General features: G+C 40.5%; 1 protein-coding gene across 2 annotated transcripts in view; it reads left to right on the plus strand.

The window, feature by feature from the left end:
* HECW2 (HECT, C2 and WW domain containing E3 ubiquitin protein ligase 2) overlaps positions 1-18,224 on the plus strand; it is a 166,644-nt gene that overhangs the window by 115,869 nt on the left and 32,551 nt on the right. For both annotated transcript variants that reach the window (XM_075285106.1, XM_075285108.1), the window contains 3 exons: positions 8,950-9,059; positions 11,126-11,250; positions 15,111-15,296. In XM_075285106.1, coding sequence (XP_075141207.1) covers positions 8,950-9,059; positions 11,126-11,250; positions 15,111-15,296 — 421 coding nt within the window. The remainder of the gene's footprint in view (positions 1-8,949; positions 9,060-11,125; positions 11,251-15,110; positions 15,297-18,224) is intronic.

An 18,224-nucleotide genomic window follows, 5' to 3' on the forward strand; every position in this document is an offset into this window, starting at 1 on the left:
ACTTAAAGGGGTTTTATGGGATAAAATGCATTTTCTACTGTAATCTAAACACCCTCCTCCCGCCTACATTCTAAATTGCATACTTTAGCAAAAATGGATATTTACCCATATCCTCATGTGGCCGTCCCTGGCACATTTTCTGATTAGCCAGTGTTGGGGACATTAAGGGGTCCCCATGATAGAGTATGTTGCTGAGTTCCAAATTAAATATCAGGCCTGAAGTAATTACGCCCATTATCAGGTCTGGAGAAGCCACACACACACAACTGATGGTGTATCAAGTGAGTTCTAATTTAATGGTGCACAAAGGTGGTTTAAATACAATACAGACAAGAGCAGGTTGGACTATTCTAACATAGTTGGCATAAAATAATTGGTTATAAGATAAACCTGGCACATGACTATTGGCTGAGGCCTTATGTATTTTGCATATCATTACAGCTTAATGGACTTTGTACTTTGTCCTTAAACAAAGAAAGCTTCAAAAACACTTATGTGTGAACTAGCAGCTCACACTATGTCTATATGCATATATCATGTAAACAGAGATAAGATGTCATGTTGGTGCTAAATGAGTCTCAGTGACCTCCATATACCATGAAGATAAGATATACAAATAGCCAGCTGCGACTTACTTACACAGTTTATGTGTGAAAGGTTACAAGATGACTGACAAAATACAAAGATGGAGGATTTTACTCTAACATTCCCCCATTTTGAGATGGCTGAATACAGGAATTCATATTTAGGTACTTCAGTGACCTAATGTCTACTGCCGGACTTTACCAGATTCCCCTCATATGTTCCTGTATTCTAACCTAATCTCAATCATAGTTCTGGCCTTTTATATCTTGGTCTGCTCATCCTTTTGTATATGTTTTGTATTAAACAAACAAAATGAACATAAGATTTTTACTACAACTTGCTGATATCTACTTGTTTATAGGTGGTATCTTCTTAACTATATACTTCAAACATTTCCTGTTGCGTCAAAGAAACAGCTATATATGACATGACTTAGGCTAATATGGGGTTATGAGGACATATCCTACAATCTGACACATTCAGATCTTCGATCAAAATCATATGATGTTTAAGAAACGTATTGTCCCACTTCATTGTTAAATGTTCTATGCAGGCTTATTGTCAGGACCATCTGTAACAGCATTATCAGGAGAATCTTCATCGCTTTGTGTGTAGATACTTTCTTGCAATATGAAGCATGGATACAATTAGGCTCTCCTTCAAATTTCACAGAAGTACTGGTTATCATCAGCATTTGGAATGGACCATCAAATCTTGGCTCCAAGGTTTTTCTCACGTGTCTCTTTATCACCATCAATCTCTTGGTTCAAATGAATAGGTCCCGCCCACTAACTTAAAATCTGAGAAGGAGAGAAAACTCAAAACTATACATTAGTCAAATGTTTTTGCCAATACATCACATAGTCAGTCAGTACACCATACCACATCTGTAGGAGTTGCCAAGAATACAACCCCCAAAGAAAGTTTGACATGGGCTAAAGCCAATTCTTCTGTCAGGAGGGTACCTTACAGAAAATACCAATACAAGTGACACACTATTTCTTCAGTAGCCGTCTATCTGCAGCCCCGTTTGTGATGGCTTTCTTCACCAGATATGCCTCAGACTTTTCTGAAGATAGATAACTATACACACAAGCACGTACTTATACCATCTCACCTTTAGTAACTGCATATAGTTAACCTGCAATCTCTGGAACGGGTACAAGGGCTCTGGGCCTGGCTCTGAGAAACTTTTCACTTTTTGGCCTACTTTGCATTTAACACATGCCATGCAGTGTCTGTAGTGATGTTAAATCCTGCAGCCGCCCATCCTCTGCTCACCAGGTCACACATGGCTACTTCTAAACACTGCTTTATGCCATCAGTGGGGACAATGCACTCAGTAAATATATTCTCTTACCACCGGAGATCAGGACTTGTACATCCTCTTTCACTGTAGTCCTGGACCATTTTTGGTGCCTCAGTGTTGTAAAACCTGAAAAGAGAGCTAAAAGGGGGGTTTGGGTCGAGTATAGTGACCACTTATCAGTAAGGCATATCCCCTAGGCCTCTGCAGCTGGGTTAGTGGCAGTGTCTGCCCACAAGTTACCTCTACTTTCCTTCGTATCAGCCTTAGTGTGTGTCCTGACTTTTGACTATACCCACCTGTGTGGAGGTGGCAGCATCACTACCTGAACAGCCTGGAAATCCTTTTAGGCTTAACATTAACCCTACAGAAAGCTCTCGCTCTCCAGATTGGACCATAGTCCCACTATATCAAACACCTACCCTCAGACATTGTACCCTGTCTCAGTGATGGCTTCTAGTTCAGCTTCATGAGCTGAGACCCATACAGTTCCATAATGGTTCTACTTTGTGCTTGGTTTTACCCTTGGTTTACCTCATATTCAGTGACCATGACATATCTGGTGCAGAATCCACCATCATTCCCAAATCGAGAATCATCTAAAATAAAAGAATTCTCATCAGAGTTAACAATAGATTCATCATTTACATAACCAAATCAGCAAAAGTAAAATTAATTTTAAGTTATCTGACTCTCCTTACTCCTCCCCTGAAACTATTGTTAACAGGTTAGAAGGGACTTGTAGTGCAGCACAGAATGCAAAGCTTACATTAGAAGACATAGATAAGACACACTGCAGCCTGAGATGTCCAGCCATTGTCATCTTTGTTTCCAATGCAAGATTTATCACCCCTTGTAAACCGTGTCTTATCATGGAAGCAGCTGCGCTGACTCTCCCCACACTTGTCATAGCTGTAGTACTACATATCCCAGCAGACTTATTTATACAATCCCAAGTAAATTCAGTTCTTTAAAGCTTCTAAACACTCCAGAAATTCATTGAGGTAAGTAAATACTCAAAATATATCAGCCATTACAGAGCAGATATGTGAGTGACTTCTGATTTACTTACACAGCTATCTAACACCTTGTAGCAAACAATGACCCAGAAACACCACTTTAACTTTGTAGAACTGCAATTTATCTTTACCTGCATGTACATGTTAGGGGCGTTCTGTGCCCCTTGTGGCAAGATAGTTCACATGTATTGCCTACCCCTATGGGGCCTAATCCCATATCAGAAGGAACATCTGAATAACTTTTTCACACAATAAATCCCGATTGTTAACATTCTTGGAATTATAGTATAAACCCATAACAAATATTTATGTTACAAGTGTAAAGCCCATGTGATACATTTGATACACATACGCACCAATACACACTGAGTACATAATACATGTACATGGTATATCAAGTACATCTCATTTACACCAGAACACACATATATGTATTCAACAATGGAAAGAACTTTTATGCCTCCCTTTCATATCTACTTGTCACCATCCTCTGTGGTTATCAGCATTCAATATCTGCTTGCTGTGGAGACTGAAAATGTAACAATACAGACATGGACAAACAGAACATGTACACATAGCAGACACATGTAACATGTACATATAACTGACACACATATATGGGCCCATTCACTTTTCTGAACCTTCCATACAAACATGCAACGTCACACTGGAGCTCCAGACAAAACAAAACAGATGTCAATTAAATCAAAAAGAACTTGTCTGAACTAAAATATAAATTTTCATATATTTTGTACCGTGATATCACTTATTTTCTCGGGACGGCTTATTCCTACAAATAGGCACAGAGTTAGTTATAATTCCCGCACAGCTAAATATTGAGGAGAAAACAAACCAAAACATGTAAATAGTTGCCTTCATCTTCTTACCAATTTGCATATTACTATAAAATAAACATAATAATGTTGATCTCATATTTATGCCATTTATCCAATTTTAAAAACATTACCATGAGAGGAGCATTCTCAAAATGGGAAACCTTTCCTGAATAAAAGGACACTATAGACATTCTAGAAATAACTTAATGTCCACCCCCAAGCCTATATACACACATATGTGTATACACATACCTACACTTAACCTGCAGTATCCTCACCACAAAACATATCATGTTTCCACTTTCCACTAACCAACAAACTAACAACACAATGCTAAGTGCCAAGCACATTAACCCTTTAGCTGGACTGTCAATGGATGCTCACTATACATTTCCTTACACTCAAAGCCTTTGTCCTTCGCTTAGGACACCAGCAATCTCTAGCCAAGTGTCCCTGGTTTCCACAATTAAAACACTTCCTGGTTACCCTCTATCCCTGTATCTGTCCTGCCTATTCTCCATTGGTAACTCCTGCTCTTTTTTTTTTTTTTTTTTTTTTTTTGAGCGGCATCTTCTTCTCTCTCTCCCATTCCTATTAGTTCATATGGGGGTATACCCTACCTCAGAGGGTCCCTCCCCCATAATAGCTGATGGCCAGTCAGCCGTGAGCATCCCACTCCTCTAGGGCAATTAAGACAATAGAGGGTCACTTTTGACTCACCTAGTGGGACCTCCCAAACAGTCACTCTGTTTTCATTGAACTAATCTCTAATGTGCATGTTCTGGCGTAGTGCTCAGGGCAAAACCCTCATTTGGTTTCCACAGACTCCACTTTGTCTGTGTCCCTCTATCGAACACCCCTGAATCATTGCATGTACTTACTCAGATTCTACTCAGTCCTTAGTGTCCAAAACAAGGACTTTTCAATCACTCAGTACTTCCACTCTCGCAACTCTAGGGATTAAGGATGAAGAATAACTCTCTCTTCTGCACCGCTTTTTACACTCTATAACAGATGTAACAACCAAATGACAGCATGGACAGTAGACAAAGAATGAGGTATAACATTTCCCACCCCACTACAGACAACATACTATTCAGGTTCTTGCACACTATATAATATGGCATCGATTGTTATAACATATGCAGCACTAATCCTCACTCACCGACACACAGGATCCGGAACACGTAGGAACTCAGATTAGTTATTTGGCAAGAAAAGGACTTACCGTTACAGCGCCGTTTTATTCATCTGAGGTCCTCCGGGCCCGTCTCCAAATCGGTTGGTGAGTGGATCAGTACACTATCGGCTGCACATTAAACGATTATCGATGCCCCACGATGGGCGTCAGGTTCTGTTGGGGACATTAAGGGGTCCCCATGATAGAGTATGTTGCTGAGTTCCAAATTAAATATCAGGCCTGAAGTAATTACGCCCATTATCAGGTCTGGAGAAGCCACACACACACAACTGATGTTGTATCAAGTGAGTTCTAATTTAATGGTGCACAAAGGTGGTTTAAATACAATACAGACAAGAGCAGGTTGGACTATTCTAACATAGTTGGCATAAAATAATTGGTTATAAGATAAACCTGGCACATGACTATTGGCTGAGGCCTTATGTATTTTGCATATCATTACAGCTTAATGGACTTTGTACTTTGTCCTTAAACAAAGAAAGCTTCAAAAACACTTATGTGTGAACTAGCAGCTCACACTATGTCTATATGCATATATCATGTAAACAGAGATAAGATGTCATGTTGGTGCTAAATGAGTCTCAGTGACCTCCATATACCATGAAGATAAGATATACAAATAGCCAGCTGCGACTTACTTACACAGTTTATGTGTGAAAGGTTACAAGATGACTGACAAAATACAAAGATGGAGGATTTTACTCTAACACCAGTGACGTAGCATTTCCCCGTTTCCAGAAATAGAACGTCAGCAATACCCCCCATCCTCCACCACCATACTTATATGTCCTCCTACTCTTTGACTTTGCTGGCGTGTGCACGATAATTTCAGCCTTGCACTGTAGCCGGGCACTCCATCTCTACTGCGCAGGCATCAGAGGCACCTCCGGCCTGCGCACACGCCGGAGGCAACTCCAGCCTGCGCACACACCGGCAGAATCAAAAAAGAGGAGAAGCCTTCCCCGCAGAAGCGAAGTCTGGACAAGAAGACAGGTAAGTATCATGTGGTGGGGCGGGGGTGCTGGGAGTGGGATGGGCTGAGTTATTTGGGAAGGGCTAGTAGTGGGCGGAATAGCTAGGTAAACAGGGAAGGGGTGTGAAGGAGGGAGTGAGAGGGAGGTAATGTGATTCATCCTGCAACTACCATGATGCATTGCATTAACTATGACATCAGGAAGCTACACCAACTAAACAAATGCAGAGGATGCCAGGTCCTCTCAGGCGAACTAGACAATCACTCAAAACACTACAAAAGGTATTTGGGTGCACTTATTAACCCATTAATAGCACTAACAGACATTTAAATTTAAAAAAAAGAGGAAAAAAAAGGGGTTTTTTTTGCCAAGAAAACCCCTTTAAACTAGGCAGTTTATAAATAGGCCAAATTTTTCACAGTGACTAATGCTGGTACTGTGCCAAAGTTATAGCGAATTTATTTATACTCAGTGAACACATTTTAAGCCTGTCCCATTTTGGAAAGGACCTTCCCATCTATCATCCAAGGTTCACAAACTGTTAGAAAATGTCCAAAACAGTTAATAAATGTAGTTTACACACATGTGAAAGGTTTTTGACACAAATAATGCCAGCAAAATTTTTGTAATTGCCCATTGCTCATTATGATCTCTTTCATCTAAACAAGGGCTTCTCAAATTTTCTCAACTCAGGCCTCACCAGTCAATCTGTTTTGATGCCGGGGTCTCACCAACAAGGAAATAGTATCAAACACATGCCACAACGCAGTGCACATAATACCCTTAGCTAAGCCAAATATCAGAAAGCAGCATAAACTCACTGCCAAATGCCAACCTCCAGCAGAAAATTTGGCAGCAATTTGCTGTGTGGGGCACAAAATACCTAAGAAGAAGCGTCAAAACTCCTCAGTACAGCATCACTAGTGGCAGCATTGCCCCAGACCTTCCCCTCTCCTAATGGCTGGTTCAGTTCCCCTTTTATCACTTCTAGCCAATGGCAGCATTCTCCCCCCCCCCCCCAAAAAAAAAAAAAAAAAAAGCCTTCTAAACTTGTATCAAATCATTCTCTTATTACTCTGCTACCACACTACAGGAGCACCCCCAAGACAGAGAGAGGAAATAAGGAAAGAGCCTCATCGTCCCAGTAGCAGTCAGTGATTTCTCAGCTTAGAGCATTCATCCTGCAGTCTCTGGTTGAACTGCTTCTGGATGAAGGACCCGTAGACCCTTAGTGATGATGTCATCACGAGTCCTTCTACCCACAGACACTGCACTGATAATGCAAGGCTGGCATCATCAGCGCAATTTCTTCTATAGAGTCCCTGCTTTGTTCCGAAGCCGACACCGGCAGGGACCTGCACCTCACTGATCTAAACTATATACTGTATATCAAAATTACCAGCCTATAGTTGTCAAGGTTTGTCTTTGAACCTTTTTTGAGTACAAGGATAACATTGGCAAAAGCTATATGTGTATACATGAAATGATTTTCTCTTTTTCCTTTTGCTAAATTCCATTGAGGAACACTTCCCCAGCCTTTCATACAGCTGCACAATACAACAATACATAGGGTTAAAATAGAATTCTATTACATTTATTAGTAACCAGTTTAACGCATTTGTGAGATGTAAGAACAACCCTAAAGTGGAAATGACAATGCATTATTTATTAAAGCATACCTCATCGTTTTCCATCCAAATGGTATCCACAAAGGTGAAGAAAGCATACATGTGCTCATGAGACAGTTCTAATACGGGGAACTATGGGAAAACAATGACACTGTGGGACTTGGCCAAGTAATAATCTTTGCTTAGTCAGCCCCATTGAACTGGGACTGTAATTAAAAATCTGTGAATGAGTGAAGTTGTTAGTTTTTATTTCATTCTCGTATCTGTATCTGTCCCATAGGCCTTGACTGTGTATGCCGTACCAGACTTCATTCAGGCTCCTCTGCAGTCTTGTAGTTAGAAAAAATGGGGGTACTTTGGCCTTCCATTCTAGTGATCTGTTGGGGCCCTAGCAATGGTGTGCTCAAGAATCATTCATTACATATCTTGTGGAAATGAAATAATGAGGTTATGCCTCAACGTATATTTATAGCTGATTGCCCCACATATCTTGAGAATAGGGGGAGATTACCACAACCGGAGGCGAACTGTACTTGAGACAGTGCGAGATGACAATATCTGTAAAGTGCTGTGGAATATGTTGGTGCTATGTAAGCAAGCAAAATAAGTAGAGTACTTGTCTGTCTCCGGCACTCCTATTGAAGTGAATGGGAGCGTGGATTCGGCCCGTCCAGCAAGGGCATGTCTACGTTATGCCCTGATGCATTCAGGCTGAATTCACGGCAGAGGTAAAACACATCTCGTCAGTCCCCCGCACATCAATTATTTATCCTTTATCCTACTGATGGAGGATAAATATACTTTGTGGCATAACCCTTTTAGGCTAAGGCCCCACGGGACATCCCGCACCAATAAAGATCTGTGGGAAAAACCGTGGCAGGAACACATCATGGTTCATCTTGCATGGTTCAAACTTTCTGTTACAATTATATCTATGGTGTTTCTGTAGATATAATGGACATGCTGCGATTTTCAAAACCGCACCAGTTTTGGAAATCGTGGCATGTCTGTCCTGCAGTTTTTACCGCAAAGTGGGCATGGGATTTGTTAAAATCCCATCCACTTTGCAGTTACTGTAGAATTCCGCGATTTTTCCCACGGCTTTTCCGTGGCATCTCCATCCCGTGGGACCCCAGCCTTAAAGTATTTGTAGGACAAACCCTTTTATTTCAGTTACCGATTTGACATTTTTTCCTGTAAGTCAAACAATAAAACCTATTGTACACCTGTTATAATGAGGAGCAGATGACATAGGAAGAGTAATCCTCTGTACTTGTTATATTATTCTTTAGTGGCTTTTCTCACTGATTTTTCTGAAATGCAGATGTGTTGTAAATGTTTGCAGTCCGGCTCTATGTGCAGTTGAATCCTTTTCCTTATGTTTGTTTTTACATTAACAGGTATCAAAGCATCCGAAGAACAATGACTAATGACCAAGCAGAGGAAGTGCCACATCCAGTTGAGGGGGCAGTAGCAGGGGATGATGTGGATTATCATCATTCAAATGCAGGTCTGTAAGAGATTTAGGATGTTGGTGTGTATGATGTTTCTGCCTGCATGGTTATATTTTACCAAATGTATCCGTCCAGGATTGGAAAGCAGACATGTCAACTCACCCAGCTTTCCTAAGAGTCACCCTGTTTTTTATACTCTCTCACCTAGTCACCTGGAAAAATATAATTTTCATCTGGTTTTCCAGGAAGGGGGAACAGCATGTGCCCACAAAAAAAAAAAACAATCAGAAATGACTATGGTCAGGTGCACTATCATACTACCCTGACCTTGCTGATGCTGCTTCCTATGCCCCGTTCCCACGGAGTAATGCGCCGCTCATTTAGACACGTATACATGCCTCAGAGCGAGGCGCTTCAAAACAGATCCAACTGACTTCAATGGGTGCCGGCTTACGCACGCTACACATTGAAATCAATGGGTTATAAAGCCTCCCATTGATTTCAATGTGTAGCGTGCGTAAGCCGGCACCCATTGAAGTCAATGGGATCTGTTTTGAAGCGCCTCGCTCTGACACGTGTATATGTGTCTAAATGAGGGGCGCGTTACTCCGTGGGAACAGGGCCTAAGCTCCACTGGCAATCCCCTTGTCTAGTCAGAAGATCTCAAGGTGGTATGAGATTAGATGAGTATTAGAGAAAGTATATTACCTTTGGAAAGTTTAGTAAAACGTGTAACTTTCTAGTATCCATGAGAAGCACATTTAATAAAGTTTATGTAGTCATATCTTCTGAATATGACGTATTCAGATTGTTAGTTTTATAAATTGCTTGTAAAATTAAGTAAAACATTTTGAAAAACATAAAACACCTGTAAATAAATATTTCTCAAGATCACCTCTCCTTATAAAATACAGTATGTGCAGAGCATAGAATAAAGGTCAATACTAATGTCACTCTGTGGTGCCCCCTGGTGGAAAGTGCTGATCTCTAAGTCACAGGCCACACATTCTGTATTTTGTTGTTGAAGATTTTGCTGCGATTTTTTTTCTTTAACAAAAGCCACAAAAGGAATTAGCAGAAGAGAGAACTATAAAATGCTTCCTTTATATTTCGCGGTGTCTCGAAAAATAAAATTTCAACAATGTATGGCTTGAGTCAGTTTCTGTTTCTGAAACTGGGTTCACACAGTGCTTTTTTTTACACTTAAGTGCTGCATGCAATTTTATTTGCAGTAATGAGTAGCACATTCCTACTATGTCAGTACACCAAAGGTTTTCAGACTAATGTCCCTTAGCATACAGGAGAAATACAAAGTAACATGTGCAACTAAAAACTGCACGCACCTCTTAAACCCAGCCGTAGACCTCATTCACACACCTTCATCTGCAAACTTGAGACGGACAGCTTATTTGCAGATGGTGACCTATGAGTGGTTGATACACTTTTTACTTCTATGAAAAGCACATCATCTGTTTTTTTGTTTTGTTTTGTACATTTTGTATGTCCGTGGGTCTGGGAAAAACAGATGAGACATGGATGTTTTTCATAGACCCATAGACTGTCATTGGTGTTGTGCATCAGCATCTGTGACAAATAAAGGACATACAGTACTTCCGTTGTCTTTCTGCGGGTCTACAAACAAAACACAGATGTCTAACTAAACACATAGAGCCCCATGTAGCTAAACGCAGCAAAAAAAAACCAAAACCATGGCGGAAACTTATTGTGTTTTTTTCCCTGCATTGTTTATCATTACATTGTCGCAGAGTTTTCATCTGCAGATTTTTTTCTGCAATGTGTGGATGCCAGAATCTGTGTGGATAGGGCCTTAGGCAGCATTCACACTGAGTAGCGCTGGCGTTTTTTTGTGCTTATTTGGGCACGTAGCGCCGCGTTTACACCGTACAACGCTACCGCAAAATAGCGCGGCGCAAACGCGGCGTCTACGCGGCGTTTACGCGGCGCTACGTGCCCAAATAAGCACAAAAAACGCCAGCGTTACTCAGTGTGAATGCTGCCTTAGGCATAGAAAAGTCTTTATATGTATTTACTGCAAATTACAATTAGACTAGATACTGGTTTGTATAATAAACAAAAAAAAAGGAATGTAATTTTTTTGCAGATTTTCGCAGGGAGAATGCCCTTCCTCATTCTACCTCACGGTCCAGGCTCAGTTTGCTTCTTAATTCCCCTCCTGTAAAATTTCTTACTAGTCCAGAGTTCTTTACAGTTTTGCATTCAAACCCTGTAAGTAGAAAATATTATATTTATTGTTCTTTATTCATGTAGTATTGTGCTGTTTATTCAAATTACACTAAGCTCCAAGTTGCAGCAACACAGCATTTTTTGTTGCATTGTTTTTGATCCAAGGAGTGGCTACAAAAGGAATGCAAAATATACAAAAGGTACTTATACTTCTACCTTATGCTCAATCCAATGCTGACTTTGGCTCATTAGACTTAAATTGGATCGGAGTACCCCCCATTAGAATATTTGCACTGAATAAAATCTGGAATATTCAAATATATATATATATATATATATATATATATATATATATATATATATATATTTTTTTATATTTTTTTTATTTTAAAAAAAACATCCTTTATTGTATCTTATTAAAATCAGCTTTCCCTTCTATGACAACCTGCACTTGATTTGTTCCAAGGTTACATATATTACCAATTGTCCTGTTACACAGAATGCTCTTGTGAAAATAAAATATTCATATGGTAATCCATGCAATCCTGGAATGTGCAAGCTTTACACTATGGTCCCCAGATTTTAATGGAAGGGAATGCTGTTTTTAATAGGATACAATATAGGATGTCTTTAATGAGGAAAAATATGCTTTTTAATGTTCCCTGTCTCTGTAACATAATGTTGTTGGAGTTTTGTTCACTTTTCATATCAAATTTGTTTTCCTTTATTACAAAATTAAGTGTCTTGTCAGTTAGTTGTGATAAAATATACTACCATTCTGTGTCTCCAGCTCCTATGCAGATCTGTCCCTGTGGTTATAAGCTACAAACAATCTATATAGCCTGATCCATTAGTCATGGTTCTTACATCTGTTCAGTTTGAGGAGAGTATGACTGCAGGCTCAGACTATATATATACTGTATATATATATTCTAATGCTAGGTTCACACCTGCATTCGGGTGTACCTTCAGGGGGTCTGCTTTGGGACGCCCTGAATGGAAACCTAATTTGCTTTAAAAAGCTGAGAAATTTCTCCATTTGTTTCTGTAAATCTAGCAGTTTAAAGAGGACCTTTCACATGCTCTGACTTCAGCGTTATTATATATATCTGAATTCAACTTTGTCTGTATTCGTCCCGGTGCCAGTGATATCAGTGCTGTTAGTTTTGCCACCAATATCCCTCCACTGTCAGAAGGGCAGACCTTACAGTTCAGTGTCATCACTAGGCTGTGAGGAATAATCCCCCTACCCACGGTACTCTTCCATAGCTATGTGCTGTCAGGGAGGGCGTTCCTCTGTTCCTCACGGTATAGCAATGACGCTGAGATGTAAGGTCTGTCCTTCTGACAGTGGAGGGATATTGGTATCTCTGGCACCTGGGCACATACAGTCAAAGCTGATTCTGCGCATTGTCAGCTTTTTAGCAGTATATAATACCGCCAATGTCAGAGGACACGAAAGGTCTTCTTTAATGCACATTGTTCTCATTCACTGCTATTTTATTCTCATTCCCCCAGAAAGATTTAATAGAATTTAATCAACATGTACCCTAAACTGGTGCTATTGAAAAATACAGTTTGTCCCACAAAAAGTAGCCTCCAGGAGTGTGAGAATAAAAAACAGCTTGTTGCTAAAGCCCTTCACACTGTAATAATATGTTGCAGTTTCTGCGACCCACTGGACTATTATGGTGTGGTGCATTGGATCTCTGCAGGTTGCGCTGACAATTCCGTTTCTGCCAGATTAACCCAATAGATGCCATGACCAATACTGATCACAGCAACTGAATGGAGCCCCAAGCTCTCTCTCCCCCTTGGCCCATACCTGATGTGGTTGCTGGATGCTAAGGAGTCTTCATGTTGTTTGGATGCCAGAATTGGCCTCTAACAGAGTGCATGGTGTCACACCTTAAACTACACCCTTATCCCATCAAGTTTTTCTCCCTTTTCAGTAAAGCCTGCCAATCTTTATCATCATAGAAGGCAAAGAACTGTCAAAGTGTATAAAACTTTTAATAAATGTGGTATAAATCAGTTTTTGTTGTTGCAGAGTTGTTGTAGTTTTACTGTATAACATGTACACTATTATCTGAACGGCCTTTTGCAGGCCAACAACTGTACAAATAAAAGTCTGTATGTTTGTTCCCGATCATTTCCCAGTGTAGACATGCCCAAAAATCAACTGGCAAGAGAGAAGATGTAGACGGAACAATGACATCTCTCATGTATCTCTATGAGAGATGGGTTCTGAATGAATGTCTCTATAAACTCCTCCCAATTATAAACAAGTGAAAATTAGACAAGGGGCAATCATCTTCCCATGCTGTCGTTTTATGTATTACTAGCTGGTACCCGCGACTTCGTCTGCGGTGATTGTAGCAGTGGGTATATACAGGCGTGGGTAAGGTTTTCGTACTGTGTATATGGTATGGGATATGAAATGTAAGTTTGTATCTTGTTTTTGCTTAAATTCAGAGAATACGTGAGACTTTTGTGTTGAAGTTACTTTGTATTAGAGCTGCTATATATACGGTGTTGTGAGAAACTTTACATAGTGACTGGGACAGAAGTATTTGAAGTTAACCCTTTCCCGCCGATGGCATTTTTTTTATTTTGGTTTTTCGTTTTTGACTCCCCTCCTTCTAAACCCCATAACTTTTTTATTTCTCCGCTCCCAGACCCATATGAGGTCTTAATTTTCCTGGGACAAATTTTTCTTCATGATGCCACCATTATTTATTCTATATAATGTACTGGGAATCAGGGAAAAAATTCAGAATGGGGTGGATTTGAAGAAAAAATGCATTTCAGCGACTTTCTTACGGGCTTTGGTTTTACGGCGTTCACTGTGCAACCAAATTGACATGTCCCCTGTATTCTGTGTTTTGTTACGATTCCGGGGATACCAAATTTATACGGTTTTATTTACATTTTGACCCCTTTAAAAAATCCAAATCTATGTTAAATTTTTTTTTTTTTTTTTTGAAAAGTCGCCATATTCCGACAGCCGTAACTTTTTTATACGTCTGTGTACGGGGATGCATAGGGCGTATTTTTTTGCGGGACCGGGTGTACTTTGTAGTTCTACCATTTTCGGGAAATGTTATTGCTTTGAGCACTTTTTATTCAAATTTTTATCAGAATCAAAACAGTGAAAAAACGGCGGTTTGGCACTTTTGACCATTTTTCCCACTACGGCGTTTACCGAACAGGAAAAATATTTGTATAGCTTTGTAGAGCGGGCGATTTTGGATGCGGGGATACCTAACATGTATGTTTTTCACAGTTTTTAACTACTTTTATATGTGTTCTAGGGAAAGGGGGGTGATTTGAATTTTTAATCCTTTTTATTTGTTTTTATTTTTTTTAACTTTTTTTTTTAAACTTTTTTTTTGCATTTATTAGACCGCCTAGGGGTATTGACATGGGTGGGCGGTGTCGCGGATTGTCAGAGCAGTGGGGGTCGGCAAACATGGCTGCTCCGGAGCGTTATAGAGCGCCTCCTGGAGTATCGTTAAGGTGAGGGGTAAAGTGGTAAAGTATGTATATGAGATTGTGTGGGGTTAGGGGCGAGGCTGTAGAGGGCAATAGGAATTTTGTGGCTTGCTATGGTCCAAAGTGTGTGAGATTGCAGAGATGGTGGTGTGAGTTTGGGATTTGTGGGGGTCCTGGCACAAACGTATGTGCGCTATTGTGACGAAAAGTAGCCTATTGCGCAATCGGGTGTATTAACTATGTTTGTGGAAAATTTCAGCCAAATCGGTCGAGCGGGTTTTGCGTGATTGAGGAACAAACATCCGAACATCCAAAACTCACAAACCCACAAACTTTCACATTTATAATATTAATAGGATTTGTGGTCACATGCTGTATACTTTCACACAAATCTTCTCTGTTTCTAGAGTGCCTATCGCATGTTTACAAACAACACTTGCTTAAAGCATATGATCACCAAAGTTCGGCGAGACACTCATCATTTTGAGCGCTATCAACATAATCGGGATCTTGTGGGATTTTTAAACTTATTTGCCAATAAGCAACTGGAGTTACCAAGAGGCTGGGAAATGAAGCATGATCATCAAAGCAAGGTATCAGGACAATCAAGTGTTATTATCATCCAGTATATTAGTATTAGTTTATTAGTTTTGTAACCTGATGTGTATCTGCTTTGGGTAGATTAAAGGAAATTTTAAAGGGATCATATCTTTAAACCCTTTTTTTTTCTAACTAACACGTCGAAATAGCCTTAAGAAAGGCAATTCTTCTCCTACCTTTCGTTGTCTTCTCCCCGCAGCTGTTCGCTTGAGATTCTGTTTTTTCCCTGTACATAAATGAGTTGTCTCGCAGCACTGGGGGCGGCCCCAATGCTGCGAGAGAACTCTCCAGTGCCGTCTCCATCTTTGTCTGGAACGAGGTCTTCACCACGTCTTCTTCCGGCGGTGTCTTCTAACTTCTAGGCCTCGGGCCTAGAGCAAAGTCGACTGTGCATGCTCGCGGCCACAAGAAAAATGGCCGCTTTCACAGTATTGTACGCGTCCATTTTCTTGTGGCATGCGCAGTTGGATTGCCCTAGGCCCCAGGCATAAAAGTTAGGAGACACCGCTGGAAGAAGACGCGGTGACCTCGTTCGAGATGAAGATGGAGACGGCGCTGGAGAGTTCTCTCGCAGCACTGGGGCTTCCCCCAGTGCCTTTTGAGTGCTCGGGCCCGCCCCCCGTGCTGCGAGAGAACTAATTGATCTTCCCACTGCTATGACATCACCTATCCTAACTGAGCACCAAATACAGTGCTCCAGATGTCCTGCCCACAATTTACCAACTGCCTCTTTGACATAAGATGTCAAAGTTTTTTTTTTTTTTTTTTTTTTTTTTTAATCCAAATTTACCAAAGTAACGTACATAACAAAGGTGTGCTGTTTGTGCTCTGTAATATGGTGGTGACAATTGAATATCCGCGGGGGAGGTTTTTTCTATGTTATATGAAGCAGCCATAAATATAAAGCACCTGCAACTCAAGTCTTCTGTGTACATGCCCCCTGGCAGGTGACCGATGCGGCCAATCCCAGGTCACAGCGGTGATCTTATCAAAAGCAGCTTGTAACTACTGTGATGTGCCATTTGTGAAGAGGTGAGCACTGAGGCCTGTAATTGGCTGCCTGGGGACCTGTGAACTGAATACTGGACTTGCCACTGCTGAAAACAGATGCTTGGTGAATGATGACTTTATGTTCACAGCCCTTCAGTAGCCCTATTAAACATTAAAAAATTCAGACAATTCCTTGAAGAAGTATTTTCCATATTTATCCAAGGACAATGTGCACCAGAAAAATGTCCAATTCTCAAAGACTGCACAACTAGTATCGTGAATTAGGGTACTTTACACTACCTTTAGTAATGCCCATTGCTCTTATCTGTTGTAAGATGACAGCAATGGACTTTTAACGGTGATAAGCTGAAGGACGCAGATTGAGCCCTATGTAAAGAAAAGATGTTAGAAGCTTCTTTGGTTTGCATGCACAAACTAAACCTGCAAAACTAAAGAAGCATGACCGAAGCAAGCGTCCATCATGTTTTGTTTTTTACATTAGAGTGAATACAGACAGGTAATGCTCTGTCACTCACTCTATCACTAAAGTCCTATGATAGATAAGAGCATCAGACATTAATAACAGTAGTGTGAGAATACCCTTCTAGTAATAGCACCCCTTCCTTCTAAGGTCCAGTGAGATAAATGCAAGCTCTGCTGCCCCAGTGCACTGATCTTCAGATCTAGATTCAGCCTTTGACATTCCAAGAGAACGGCCAACTACAAACTGAGATAAAACAGCAAAACATAAAAGCTCTAAAGTCCATTAATGTGGTTTCAATAATACAGACATAAAAGCGTACCATAATAATATCACCTGCACATGTTTTATATCTGTGAGTATTGTTAATACTTGGTTTATGTACTGTATCACCATGCTGTGCTTTATCTCAGGTTTTACTTAATAATTCTAATAAAACATCAAGGATTAATGCCATCTGGACTTGAAGATTTTGCCACCTACATAGCTGTCCTTGCATTTACATGTATGGATTGTAGGACAGTGAGCTGATCATTTAATAGGCGTTGACCATGCAGATACCAAGCTTACTGCTTTACATGTTTTCCAGTACTCCTTGAAGGGGTTTCCCTGGACTAAATATTGATATTCATAAGATACCGTATATACTCGAGTATAAGCCGAATTTTTAAGCACAGTTTTTGTGCTGAAAAAGCCCCCCTCGGCTTATACTCGAGTCAAGCAAAAAAAAAATTATTATTATTATTTTATTTATTTTTTTTTTTTTTGGGGGGGGATTAGTCTATGACCAGTCGCAATAGTAAAGTATAGAATCTCCCATAAAATAGTGGGGGGAAAAAAGAAGCTTTGAAAAAAAAAATAATAAAAAATAAAATGAATGTTCTAAATCACTCCTTTCCCTGGAATACATATAAAAGTAGAAAATGACTGTGAAACACATACACATTAGGTATCCCTGTGTCTGAAAGTGTCCGGTCTACTGAATATAGGGGATCTGCAGTGCTCCTGTTCCGTCGGGAAGGGGTTAATAGGAGCACTGCAGATACCCTGTATTGAGCCAGGCTGAATTCCAAGTGTGTGTGTGGGGGGGAAACAGTCCTCAAGCTCAGGGAAGGGGCAGACAGACAACTAAAACACCCCCTCCTTTTTCCCAGCACCCAGCAACTACTGCACCCAAAAATTTTTTTAATTTTTAAAATTTTCCAGTAGCTGCTGCATTTCCCCCTAGGCTTATACTCGAGTCAGTAAGTTTTCAGAGTTTTTTGTGGTAAAATTATGGGGGTCAGCTCATACTCGGGTCGGCTTATACTCGAGTATATACGGTAGGTCAGCAGAGATGAGTGAGTACTATTCGAAACGGCAGTTTGGAATAGCACACTCCCATAGGAATGAATGGACGCAGCCGGTACGCAGCTGGGGCCGGCGTCCTGCCGCTTAACCCCCTGCGCGC

Source organism: Leptodactylus fuscus, chromosome 8 (assembly GCF_031893055.1).
Source record: "Leptodactylus fuscus isolate aLepFus1 chromosome 8, aLepFus1.hap2, whole genome shotgun sequence".
NCBI lineage: Eukaryota > Metazoa > Chordata > Amphibia > Anura > Leptodactylidae > Leptodactylus > Leptodactylus fuscus.